The sequence below is a fragment of the Prorops nasuta genome, unplaced genomic scaffold, assembly GCF_024137725.1.
Source record: "Prorops nasuta isolate Cenicafe-Biocafe unplaced genomic scaffold, Cenicafe_Pnas_1.2 PNAS00110, whole genome shotgun sequence".
NCBI lineage: Eukaryota > Metazoa > Arthropoda > Insecta > Hymenoptera > Bethylidae > Prorops > Prorops nasuta.
The window spans coordinates 3,565-16,877 of record NW_027116907.1 but is presented as its reverse complement, the minus strand read 5'-3'; the positions used below and the strand labels follow the sequence as shown (position 1 = coordinate 16,877).

At 34.4% G+C, this 13,313-nt stretch overlaps 1 protein-coding gene across 1 annotated transcript; it reads left to right on the top strand.

Moving 5' to 3' along the window:
* Positions 1-5,256: 5,256 nt before the first annotated feature.
* Rrp6 (exosome component Rrp6) lies at positions 5,257-8,546 on the top strand. The gene is made up of 6 exons (XM_066745953.1): positions 5,257-5,512; positions 5,580-5,825; positions 5,903-7,408; positions 7,485-7,927; positions 8,021-8,180; positions 8,264-8,546. Exons 1-6 carry the CDS (start codon positions 5,396-5,398, stop codon positions 8,309-8,311), a joined length of 2,520 nt encoding a protein of 839 aa, XP_066602050.1. The 5' UTR covers positions 5,257-5,395; the 3' UTR covers positions 8,312-8,546.
* Positions 8,547-13,313: the final 4,767 nt, after the last annotated feature.

The following is a 13,313-nucleotide window of genomic DNA, read 5'->3' as shown; positions in this document are numbered from 1 at the left end:
CTCCCCTTTTATTGATTGTTTCGGAATTGGCGAGAAGTTGCTGCCGGTTTGCTGTTTTACCTCTTTATTGATTAATGGGAAATTTTGAAATTTAATTCGCGTTCTCGCGCAAAAACTAACGCGTTCGCGTAATAACTTACCTATACGGAGAATCTTGGTTAAATGTTATTGTGGGTCCTCGTGCATTTTAATTTCCGATGTCAAATAATTAATGGGCAGCATTGGGATAATACAAATAAAATTCCATGAAGATTTTGCACACTTTACATCAAGACTGAGCTTCGGTCAATGAGCGCTCATGAGCGTTTAGTTGTGCCAACCTAGCGCGTTTGCCGCTCATTGACTGGAGCACAGCCTTGGTTTAAAGTTTGCAGAATCCTCATAGAATTTTTATAATCTATATTATTTTGTGTGTGTGTGTGTGTGTGTGTGTGTGATGCCAACTATCTCATTCAAACATTACCTATACGAGAGTCGCTCAAATTGCCCTCCCTTAGTTATACAATGCTTCATTATTTTATTGCTCAATTGCAAAAGTACTTTTGCCCCAAAGTTTCATTCGTTCCGTGAGTTATTTACACAAGAGCGCTATTCTAGTTTTAATTAATAATAATGTCTCTTTGTATTATTGATTATAACGTTGATATTACTACACATTTTTAATGAAAAGTATCGCAGCTATTACCGGGTAGTATTGTTATTATTTGTATCGATAACGCTTATATTTTCCTCTTTTCTCTATCACATTTTTTCGTCATTATATTTCTAAATTGAAAAAATACTCTTCTCCAAATTTTTATCAATTACCCAAAATATACGTAAGAACGCTATTTATGGCATTGATCAAATATATCCATTCATTTATATTTATTGCATAGTTACAATAGTGAAATAATTATTCCACTTTTAAAACTGGAACACTGGCGGCAGCCTGAAGGGGTAGCACAAACTTGTTGAACAATAGGAAAAGTACAGTATTGTTTCTGTGCATCGAACAATATAATCTCTCTCTCTCTCTCTCTCTCTCTCTGCTAAATAAAGAGATTGAAAACATTAAGGTTTTATGACATAAAAAAAGAACGCGAACGAATTTATGAGAGTACAACAATAAAAGAGTAGGATAATACAATATTGATGAAGTAGCAGAAGCTTCTTTCATTCTAGCGAGCTCATTTTAGATTTAATGTAAACATATAGGTAGCTCAAGGTATATATATATCTATAATGGACTATAGAAAAGGTCAAGGCGCTTGGCGAACAATTATTAAGTATTTCACGTTCTATGATGAAATAATAATACGTATATACACAGACTACAAAGAAGATTACGTTGTTGCGGATTACGAGAGACGTGGAAATGAGAGACACGTAATTGAATCGCTTAGAAAATAAAATAAAACCACGTGGCGTTCACTGAAAGACTTGGATGTAAAGAATTGATAGGGCATTGTTGCACTATAAATCTAATGGAGAGTCAAGTTTACCCTTATTCATCTTACGCAATCCAATTTACCATCGAACATACGAAGAATTTAGCCAGCTAATGAGATTTTGCACAGATTGGGTACAGAACCATTAATTAATATCGTTAATCTCAAGGACGTGTAAAAATAATAATTATATCGCAGGATGCGTCGTTTATTGGACGAATAAGTATCGACCGTCGTGCCATCTGTGATTACATAAACAATAACCAACGAGATCGCTGACTGACTGGATCACGTGCCTCAAATGACACGTGACTACTGAGTACTGACTGACTGTACATAGTATACCCCCCGAGACACCACGTGACTACGCATATACGTTCGTTCGGATCATCTTTGCAAAAATAAAGTCAGACACCGTAGGTATTCTTTTCCCGCCTTGACGAAAATTATGCACGTCAGATGCAGTATTTTGACAATATATTCTAAACATATATTCTGCTCGTAAAGAAATCTTTGATTGCACCATTAAATTTTCCATTCAATGTCGCGTACCGTCCTTCACCGTCCTTCGATACTCGATATGCTCGATATTTATCGATTTTCTCTTTCAGCATTATATAGAAACTAATATAGTACTAACGTAAAAATGAAAAATGTATCAAGGAAAGGTCTGTCACAAAAATAAACCTTAATTTCACAGTAGTGGAAACAATCCTTAATTCAACATTAAATCACGCTTGAGATCGTATTAAAGTTAGAGAGAAAAATATATATACTTTAATATATATCTTCTTTTTATAAATTCAATCAAGAAAGAGTTGTCTTCTGCGATCAATTATCCGTATGCTATCTCTCGATGTCATAATGGCATCCTAGAAATTGTGTAAACTTTTGAAAAATAATTGCATATCGACATAGCTACGCAAAAAGTTTTTGCCGGAGGTTTTATTATACCAAAGTTTAGAGAGCCAATTAAGACTTTTCAATAGAATAAATGGTAAGCTGGTCAATAAAGTCGAATTTAGGAAATCGTTAAAAACAATTTAATTGCCTCCCTTAGGGCTGGTGGAAAATGGAAAAATTCTCTCAGGGCTAGAAAAACCTCAGAATTTCAGGACAAAGGAGCAGTCTCTATGTTCGGAAGCTCGCGAAATGAAGACACTCTGAAATGAAACTAGACATACTATATGACAATTTATCACCTTCGCATAAAATTGGCGTCTACCTATGATGATTACTGCTTTTTTCCCTTCAAATTCTGAGGTTTCTAGCACTGAATTTTTCCACCTAAACCCGGTCCTTGATACATACACCATATAATCTGCTCAAATCAACTTTTCATATATGTATTAAAAACAATAACAATTAGAAACTTAACAATTACAATAGTGTTTGTTAGAAAATTATATTTCTATTTTTAAATTCCAATCTCTGAATTGTCACAAGAGTATTTTCAATTTTTGCCTTCGTTTTTTCGAGTAATGATTTAATTTTAATAGCTATATGTACGCCCGTATTATATTCAGTGATTACGCTCGTAATAGTGTTAAATAGTTAATGTTGTCATGTTTATTGAGGGCAGTAAAGTGTTTCAACTAAAAATGAATAATTTACACAAGGGATATATGCGGCGCTCGGGGATGCTTGTGACGTCGATGTTCGTAGAAAATTAAGAGGAGAAGAAACATTCTCAACGTTGAAGTAGATCCAATTTGGTTTTTGTAAATCGTAATATATCCTGGAGTAAATTTCAAAGCGAAACGGAATTGCGTAATCTGGTGCACCGCTAAATGCTATGGAAGCTACTTTTCCACCTAGTTTGGTGATTGTGAGTTAAGGAGGAAGCAAACATTTCATTTTAAAAATCAGCTAAAAGAAATGTTAAACCTGTAATTAAAATATAAGTTCTCTTTAGGCAATATAGGCGCAATTTATGGTCAAAGAGCTTTTAAAAATTATTTATAGTATCTTGGTTTTCTGTTGGCATGGAGTTATTTACCGATTTATTATGTAGCAGTGCACCTTGATCTCTGTGACCTAGATTTCTCTTTTATAGTTATACTAGTTTTACATCCATTCTCAACTATGATTCCATTTAGAACAATCAAATTCCGGCAATTGATTAATTCCAGCTGTACAGAGAAAGATTAAAATTATATTTTATTGATTTTGTTATGTGTATATAGAAACAGAAAAATGATTACAATCTGTTTTATGTAAGTATTGCTGCAAAAAATCAGCATCTTTCTTTAAACCTGCCAATGATTTTGCTACTTGGAAAGAGAGCGGCCTTTTGGGTGGTACTCGAAGCAATTGTAAATTCTACAAAAATTAAGGAACAAATTATTTTCAAATCCAGTTTAATACAATAAGGAATTATTATTATGTATTTAATTTATTACTTTTCTACTTATAGGGGAGACAATGGTTCCCTGAGGTATTTACCTTGAATGAATATTTTCCTTGTAAAAAAAGTTCTCTTCTCGTGCTGGTAAATATCATTAAATTACATTCCATCCATCTAAATATAGTCCAATCAATTAGTGCATCACTAAGAAACAACAATTTGTCAAAAATTTTAATATAAGAATCTGCAATAGATGTAGAACTAATCGAGGATAATTCCAAGCGCAATTTGTACCTATAATAATTTGTGTAAAGAAATAAATTCTTATATTTGTGTTTTATAAACAATACTTTTATATTAAGAGACAAAACTACTACATACCAACAATTTTTTGTTGCGTCGAAGAAGCTCTTGTTGATTTTATATGGTAGTTATTGAATGGCAATGTGTAGCACCAACCCTTAAACTAGCATACGCTCACTCAACTCTTAAATACAATAGTGCTTTTTGCATAGCACATTTCAATTTGTCAATCGATGTTGAATTTTCTGGAGCAAATACTAAATCCACTTTTGATCCATCCAAAGGTACCATATAGAGGTCTATAATCAATGAAACTTTGAAAATTGATCTAAACTAAGCCATCTCCGCATAAAACGATTTATAACTTACTTTTGCACAGTGATTAATCATAGTCTTTAATGCTTCTTTGATTGTTTTTGAAGTATTAGTGGATGTTTGCTAACAAATAAAAAAAAATTGGAGGTCTATATTTATTAACAGATTGATCAGTGGCTTGTATGTATTTTTGTAATTTAGCCTGCCAAATGGCATCTAGCCATGCTTCTTTATATATAGAAACATTTTATTCCAGTGTCGTCTGTAATTTAGGGTCTTGTTGTTCCAGGGGCTTAAGTCTGGGCCGCTGGACACTCACCAGGGCATAAGGCACTGGCCCAAAAGCAGATTTAAAGTACAATAGAGAGAACTCCCATACAGTCATAATGTAATGCCCATGTTTTAAAAGGAAGACTTGAGTTTTCTTTACTGCTTGTTTATCATTTTTACAATCTTACTTCCATTTTTCTAATTTTGTTAGGCGATCTGTCAAACAAAAAATTTGTTTTACCGATTTAAAAAGTAAAGGTTTGTATTATTTTACACTCCTCTTTTTTACCTACCTTCATCCTTTTCGTTTTGAAATTTATTTCAGGAAATATTACGATTTGCAAAAACCAAATTGGAACTATTTTGACGAGTTGAGAATGTTTCTTTCCTTCTCCTCTCAATTTTCTACGAACATCGACGTCAAAAGCATCTACGAGCCGCTTATATCCCTTATGAAAATTATTCATTTTTAGTTGAAACACTTTGGTTTACTGCGACACCGTTTTTGTCCGTGTCGATTCATCGTATTTTAAAAACTCGCTTCAAAAAATCGATTATCGAATAAAATATCAATTGGCCTATAGTCTCGCTGCGTTACCACTATAACCTCTCTAACCATACATCATACATAACCTTAAAGCACATAATTACCGCTTACAATCACGTTTTAAACTCTTAGCTAATCGTACCTTTTTTGTGGCGCTTTCGTTATTAGAGGCAATTGTACCACATGGCATCGGAGGATGATAAAAATTGGGCGGAAGACGATGCCCGTCAAACAATCGAGCAAATTAAAGACATTGAACAAATTGTACCTGGGTATTTTGGTTTCGATAGCTACGTAAAGGTAAAGTAACGTATATCAGAAGCGTTTTCAGTAACAACAAAAGACTGGATCTCGCACTTGATTTTAGGATGCCTTTGAAGCAATGAGAATGGGTATAAAAACTGCAAATAATTTGCCCTCAGGAAGCAATTATAATTATTACAATTGTTTTCCTAGCTTCAGCAGGGCCAAAGACACAGTCACGTCTAAAATTTTAAATTCAATGCAAAAAATTATTAAAGCTGCTGGAGTTCCTGGTCAAATTCATAGAAGAGAAATAAATGAAAAATTTGACCTTTTGCAAGAAGCTAATGATGTATTCTTAGATAGGGCGGTAAGACCCTTGAAAATGTTAGGTATTAATTAAAATGATTGTTTTTTGTTTATATCAACAAGGCCTTTTATTTGTAGGGTATGTGTATGGATCTGGAAAGTGGCATAGGTAAGAATCCAATAGTAGAATTGGTTGTTTCTCAAACCAAACCTAAAGCCGCCAGCTGGAACGTAATGCCATTAGCAAATGCACCAAAATTAGATGAGAATGCTTCGCAGAGTATCAGACTGATTGGTGGAAAAAATGTTCAAAGGCCACAAATATTTTTCAAGGATAAAATTGATAACAGTCCCAAACCTTGGGAGCCAAGAATAAAGGAGAAACCCAATTCCTTAAAGCCATTGGCAATTTATTTAGAAGAGGGTGAAAATGGGGAGTTTTTTAATCACCCGTACGAAGTGGAGCTCGACAAATTTGAGCCACACAGCGATCAATTGAATAAACGAGAGCCAGCCAAGTACAATTCGATAGATGAAACTCCATTAATCATGGTAGAAACGCCAAACGATCTAAAGAGGCTACTCGGCGACTTGAAAGAATATAATGAGATAGCTATAGATTTGGAGCACCATTCCTACAGGTCCTTTCAAGGAATTACTTGTTTGATGCAAATATCAACAAAGCATAAAGATTATATTATAGATACCCTGTCGTTGAGATCAGAGCTGCACGAATTGAATGAAATCTTTACCAAACCTACGGTACTGAAAGTATTTCATGGCGCAGAATCTGACATACAGTGGCTCCAGCGGGATTTGTCATTGTATATCGTAAATATGTTTGATACTCATCAAGCAGCTAAGCAACTGAATTTTCCATATTTAAGCTTATCTTATTTGTTGAAACGTTATTGCGATATCGATCCCAACAAACGTTTTCAATTGGCAGACTGGCGAATAAGACCATTGCCCGATGATTTCAAAAAATATGCCAGAGAAGATACACATTATTTACTTTACATAAAAGACATTTTAATTAACGATTTAATAGATTCTGCTAATGGTAAGTCAAATATACTGAAAGCTGTTTATGATAGAAGTACGCAGCTTTGCAAGCAAACTTATATAAAACCAGTGTGGACAGAAGAGTCATATATGAATATATATCGAAAAAGTCAAAAGATGTTTAACAATAAGCAGTTATATGCACTTGGAGAAATTCATAGGTGGAGAGATACAGTCGCTAGAGAGGAAGATGATAGCACAGGCTATGTGTTACCCAATCATATGTTATTAAACATTGCTGAGACCCTCCCCAGAGAAATGCAAGGAATTCTAGCCTGCTGCAATCCTATTCCACCATTAGTGAGGCAGAATTTGTTAAATTTACATAAAATTATACTGACTGCTAGAAATCAGCCTTTAATCAAACCAGTGGTACCAGTGGAGATCACACAACCTATGGCTCGCACAAACGAAGCAATAAATTCAGAAGCATGGTCTTATCTCCCCCATGACATACCGAATGGCGCCGAAGCCAGAGTTAATTTACCTTGTTTGCTGGACGATAATGCAAAAGACAATCCTGTTATGGAATCAGCAACTCCAAAAATTAGTATTTTCGATAGTCCACCAACATCAGAGGTAAATATTCGAAGGACAAATTATTCACATAAACTTTAAGACATTAATGTTATTGGCTTTATTTGTTTTACAAAAGGACGAAGGAAGCAATACCGAAGCATTTGAAAAACCAATTTTCATAAGTCCGTTCCAAAGGTATAAGCTAGTGCTTCCTATGGTGGCGGAAGAGGAAGCGAAGAAACGGGAAGATGATCGAAAGTTGGAGGAAGAGAGATTGGCGAAACTTAGTAAAGATAAAGAGGAAACTGCGAGGAGCGTAAATAGAGTTTACGAACACTTTAAACAAGTGACCGAAATAATTCCAGAAAAAGGGAAATGCAAAAAGCCTAATCAAACGCCGCTTGGCCAAATGCCCGGCAAGAAACGGAAGAGAGAAGCAAATGTTGAGGACGACAGTGATTCAGACGTTATACTTGTAAATGACTCGGCGAAGGAAGGGAAAGAATTCCCTCCAAAGAAAAAAGGAAAAGACAAAATGCAAAAATTCGACCATTTTAATGACAGACCAACTATTATTAGGTAATTACCTTATCTTTGTATATATAGAAATAATAAGCAGGGTGTCAATACCACATAAATACGTGATACGATTTACGGGTTTTTTCTTTTTAGATCAAGAGCCAAAGGTGATAAGAAAAAAATTAGTAAACAACTGGAACAAAACTCTATGCTGCCATCAAAGAAATTCGACTATCAGGCAGTAAATTTCGAAAGTTTCCAAGGCGGTAGTATGCAGAAGCCATCGCAAAATATAAAATTCCAGCAACCGACGGTAAATTTATATTTTTATAATAATGATAATTCACATTTTGTTACAACAATCAAATCACACCGACAATGCTTGATTTTTTGTAGAAAAAGGAGAAACGAAGGAGGCAGAAAAAGCAGAAATTCAATATATGAAAAGCCTATATATATATGTATCAAAGATTAGACGAAGGAGCAATATTTTCTATTTTAAATCAATTATTATCGCCTAAACCAATAATAGTACTTGAGCGAAACATTTTATCATCAAAATATTTCTTATTCTGTCAAATGTATTTGCCGCTACACCCTTGCTAGGCTTAGGTTTTTGTGCTATAATTCTTACCTTTTTTTTTTAAACGTCAGCAATAAAAATACCTATTCCATGTTATTAGTTTTTTTTTGTTTTATATACAAAAGCGCATAACTTGGATGTATAAAGGAATGTAATCTCCCTTGAGTTCCTTTCATAAAATTTCAAATAAGTTCTTATCTAGTTCCTCATTAAAGCCATGTTCTTTCGTTAAGATTTAAGGTAAAAGTTGTTTATTCAGATCAGGTTTTAATGAGAGAATCACTCGATAGAATCTCGTAGGATGGTGTGATTTCATCCACTGGTACAAACAAATTACTGATTCGGATTATTTGTCCGATATTTATGTAAAATTGTTACAGATGCTTCGATAGACTTGTGCTAAACGACATTGAAAGATAAGGTTAGAAGATTGTTTTTAAAATATTTGAAAGGAGACCGTGCGAGCACAATGAATGTACAATTGGTGTATGTATACTATCGGTCAATTTTCGCAGTTTTTGAGTGTAATTTATTTATACATTGACACTTGGCTATCATTGTGTTGGTGTGCACGGTCTCGCCAAATCTGCCATTTTGAATTATGCTACGCTTCATCGATCAGTGAGCGCGTTCAATGAGCATTTTCATCTGATTGGCAAAACTTACGACCAATCAGATGCGATTGCTCAGTGAGCGCTCGTAGTTTCTCTTCTGAATTCACCCATCGAATCTGCAACTGGGGAAAATGACGCGCGGAAGGCGGATATCCAGGGAGTTTGTCCGTCAAATGGCGCCCTCGGATCGTAAACAAAAGTAATATTTTCGGAAAACGATTGCGGAAAAGAAGGAAGGGTTTTAGTACATAACAGAGAAGAAAAAATAGATGAGTATAAATTAATAACACAAAATGAAAATTATTGTGAATTTATAAAGAAATATACTTTGTGGTTATTTTATTTCTGTTACAAATCCAGTTCTTCATGAATTTAAATCGCAGGAAAGAAATACAAGAATGAATGAAAAGGACTAATTTATAAAGCATTTCTGTGTGGCCCAATAGTTTGTGACATAATTAGTGAATGTGTGAGAAAGATTGCTGCGTAAACAAAGAAATTAAAATGATGTTTAATAATGTTTCGATTCCTATTATTATAAAGTTCAATAAATTTCTTCCTTAACCATACGTACATAGTAATTATATATTCTTGTAGAACCTATCTAACTAAATTGCAACTATTTTAAATCCACAACTATTCAATGATTTTTATTATTCAATGTGAGATTATTTGCATAAAGTTTCTGCTAATTTCTTATTCATCCGTATACTTGACATGCTTTCACATCTCGTACGACATTTATTTGCCTTGATTATTCCTTCTAGTTTTGAACACATACCAATAATTCTCTAGATATTTTCAAATATGCTCAGATATGCTTATTCTGCTGTCTAATTATTTCTATAATAATTAGGATGATTGGTAAACTATTCGCTGTATTAAATTTAAAGAATGGACACTGGACTTATTGAACTTAAATATGTTTGGCACCTCATCCACATGATATATTTTCCTTCCATTTGAGAGGATATTGTCGACCAATATTGCTGAGTTCATCTTGTTTTTAGCTTCGTTTTCCAGCTATATATTTGGATATCCATTCCCAATATGCAATACTTATTCCTATTTGTTCATGAGACTTATCTGTCCTAAAACTTTAATTTATTCAGTCGTTATATCTTATCAGATGATTATCTTTCTATCAATCCTGACAACATTGTAATAAGTATTCTATATTCAAAATGTATATTCAAGCACATAGCTGGAAAACGAAGCTAAAAAATAAGATGAACTCAGTATTATACACATATAACTTTTAAGGAACTATCCAAGTATTATGAAAACATATCGAAGAGAGGCCCAATTTAAATAGCATCATTCAAATGCCAATTTTCCAAATTTAATAAGACAATGGTTTAACAATCATTCCAATATTTATAAAATTAATTACATATCAACATAATCATTTTATCTGCAAAATTGATAATAAAATTATAGACTAGAAGAAAATAAAGGAGGCATATAAATTTTAGGTAATATGTCGAAGAATATGACAGACTATTTGCAGAAACTCTACGCAATTTGTCTCACTTTGAATAGTAAAAATCATTGAATAGCTGTAGATTTAAAATAGTTGCAATTTAGTTAGATAGGTTCTACAAGAATATATAATTACTATGTACGTATGGTTAAGGAAGAAATTAAAATAATATATTGAACTAATAGGAATCAAAATATTATTAAACATCATTTTAATTTCTTTGTATACGCAGCAATCTTTCTGACACATTCACTAATTATGTCACAAACTATTGGGCCACAGAAATGCTTTATAAATTAGTCCTTTTCATTCATTGTATTTCTTTCCTGCAATTTAAATTCATGAAGAATAGGATTTGTAACAGAAATAAAATACCCACAAAGTATATTTCTTTATAAATTCACAATAATTTTCACTTTGTGTTATTAATTTATACTCATCTATTTTTTTTCTTCTCTGTTATGTAGTAAAATCCTTCCTTCTTTTCCGCAATCGTTTTCCGAAAATATTACTTTTGTTTACGATCGGAGGGCGCTATTTGACGGACAAACTCCCTAGATATCCCTTCACCCCTCTAATTCCCCTCGCCTGACGCAAGATTAATGGCTGCCTGTAGTACGGGTTTTTCTTTAACAGCGGAACATAGGATTGTAACTATGAAGTACTATACATTTTAATAAAAGCTTAGATAGTTACAATTTAATGGTTATTTTAGTTTAATTGTTTTTATTATAAATGTCGTTTTACTCAATTAATTTTGGTTACTACGTTTAATTAAATGGAAAGCAGTAATTTGAATATAGTAAAAATTTGCTATAGTCAAATAACACGAAATCTGTTTCGCTGTTAGGCTCGGTGAAACAAATGCAATGCTGGAATCCTAAGAATTTGAAGCCTAAATAGCAGATTTCATGTTTGAAAACTCGTAGATACTCTGAACTACATAAGTTATGTTTACGTATTGTCTATTTAGAATGATTACTGTTTTTTTTTTTGGCTTCGATTTCTTAGGTTTCCAGTTCTGAATTTGCGAACGTTTCACCAACTCTATCAGTCGGTAGAAGTTACTTCGCAAGGCTGCCAACTCGACCATTTCTATTTTTTTTTTTCTTTTTGGGAATGCTGTTTTCCACTTTACAACGGCCCACTATGCTGTACCACTCCGGGTTTCACTGGCTGCGTTCATGTACGGCGTCCCTTGATGCATTTTGGAATTGGGGTTTTTTAGGGTGGTTCCTCGCTCGATACATTTCAGAAGACGTTCAAAGAAATATATGCTAACTCGAGTTAATGATGGGATCCAAAGTTCCTAAATGCAACAATGGACGTTATATATGTAGGCCATTGTACTGTAACGTCAGGTCTTCTTTGCCCGTCTTTATTCATCGATATCAGGGCGCCAGTTGGGTGGCAAACACGTGAGTCTTTTGACTCCCCGGCAATGCATTTGGATGCTCGAGGGGCATACATCTATTACCCACATTTAGGTGGGAACATATGGTATCATTGGCAAGCATAGTTTGCCGTTCGCGCAATCCTATGGGAGGGAACCACACCAACGCCTTTGCAGAATTGACTATGTATTAGCCGGTATCCGGTGCAAGCTGGCCACATTCCACGGATTTACTGAGTGCTGCGTCGCGTGCTCGGACACATTAGTCCCATGGTAGCGTTTCGACTGCCTGCTTACATACAGCGAGACTTTCGGGGAGCGTGATTGGCTCGAGACAAGGTTTGGTCCGGCGGATTTTTTTTTTCTTTTTTGTTTGGGAGGGATTACTTTCTTTGCTTGGAGGGGGGCTTTCTTCGGGAGCGTTTCTCTTGGCAAAGGAGCAAAAAACTGTAAGGGCGTTCTAGTGATATAAAGAAATAACGCTACTGCAGCTCTTTAAACATTATGGTCTATATTGTTGAAATAGCTTATGATTATTTTTAGAAGAATAATTTTTTTTATGTTCTGGTATTTAGAATAGCGCATTATAGTTGTAACGAGATGGCAAAAGCTTGGTAATGCGTTAAACCAAAAGGATCTGCTTGCCTATATTGTAAAAAAAGAGATAAATGTTCTTTAGATCTTTATTAATAACATTTAAATTGCTGTTATAGTTTGGAGAAATTTGTTTTACTAGAAATGTCGTTCTAAGAGGATTTTTTTTTGCATAAGAAGCAATGTTAATTTTTAAAGAGATCATTCTGCTTGGCTTTGTAGGATTTTAAAAAAATAATTTTATTCATGAGTTTTAGGATTTTTTTTTTATAAAAAAATATATATAAAAAAGAGAATTTTTCTGAAAATGTAACCTAACCGGTTAGGTAACTGGTTAGGATGAGGTTAGGATGCTGGTTAGGTTGAGGTTAGGTTGCTGGTTAGGTGAAGGTTAGGTGGACCCGTTTTTCGCCTCTATAAGGAGCGCGATGACCTAACCGGTTAGATTTGGACCTAACCGACGGTTCTGATCATGTTTCGGGTGCGCGATACACCTTAACCGGCTAGGTCACCTAACGTCCCTAACCAGACCTAACCGGTTAGACCAAGCCAAGGATTTTAAGCCGCCGAAGGCGGCCTATTCCATGGAAATTCTAGTTTAGGACGACCTAATCGGTTAGGCTAAGTTAAGGATTTTAAGCCGCCGAAGGCGGCCTATTCCATGGAAATTCTAGTTTAGGACGACCTAATCGGTTAGGCTAAGTCAAGGATTTTAAGCCGCCGAAGGCGGCCTATTCTTTGGAAATCTATGGTTAGGGGATCTAACCGGTTAGGCCAAG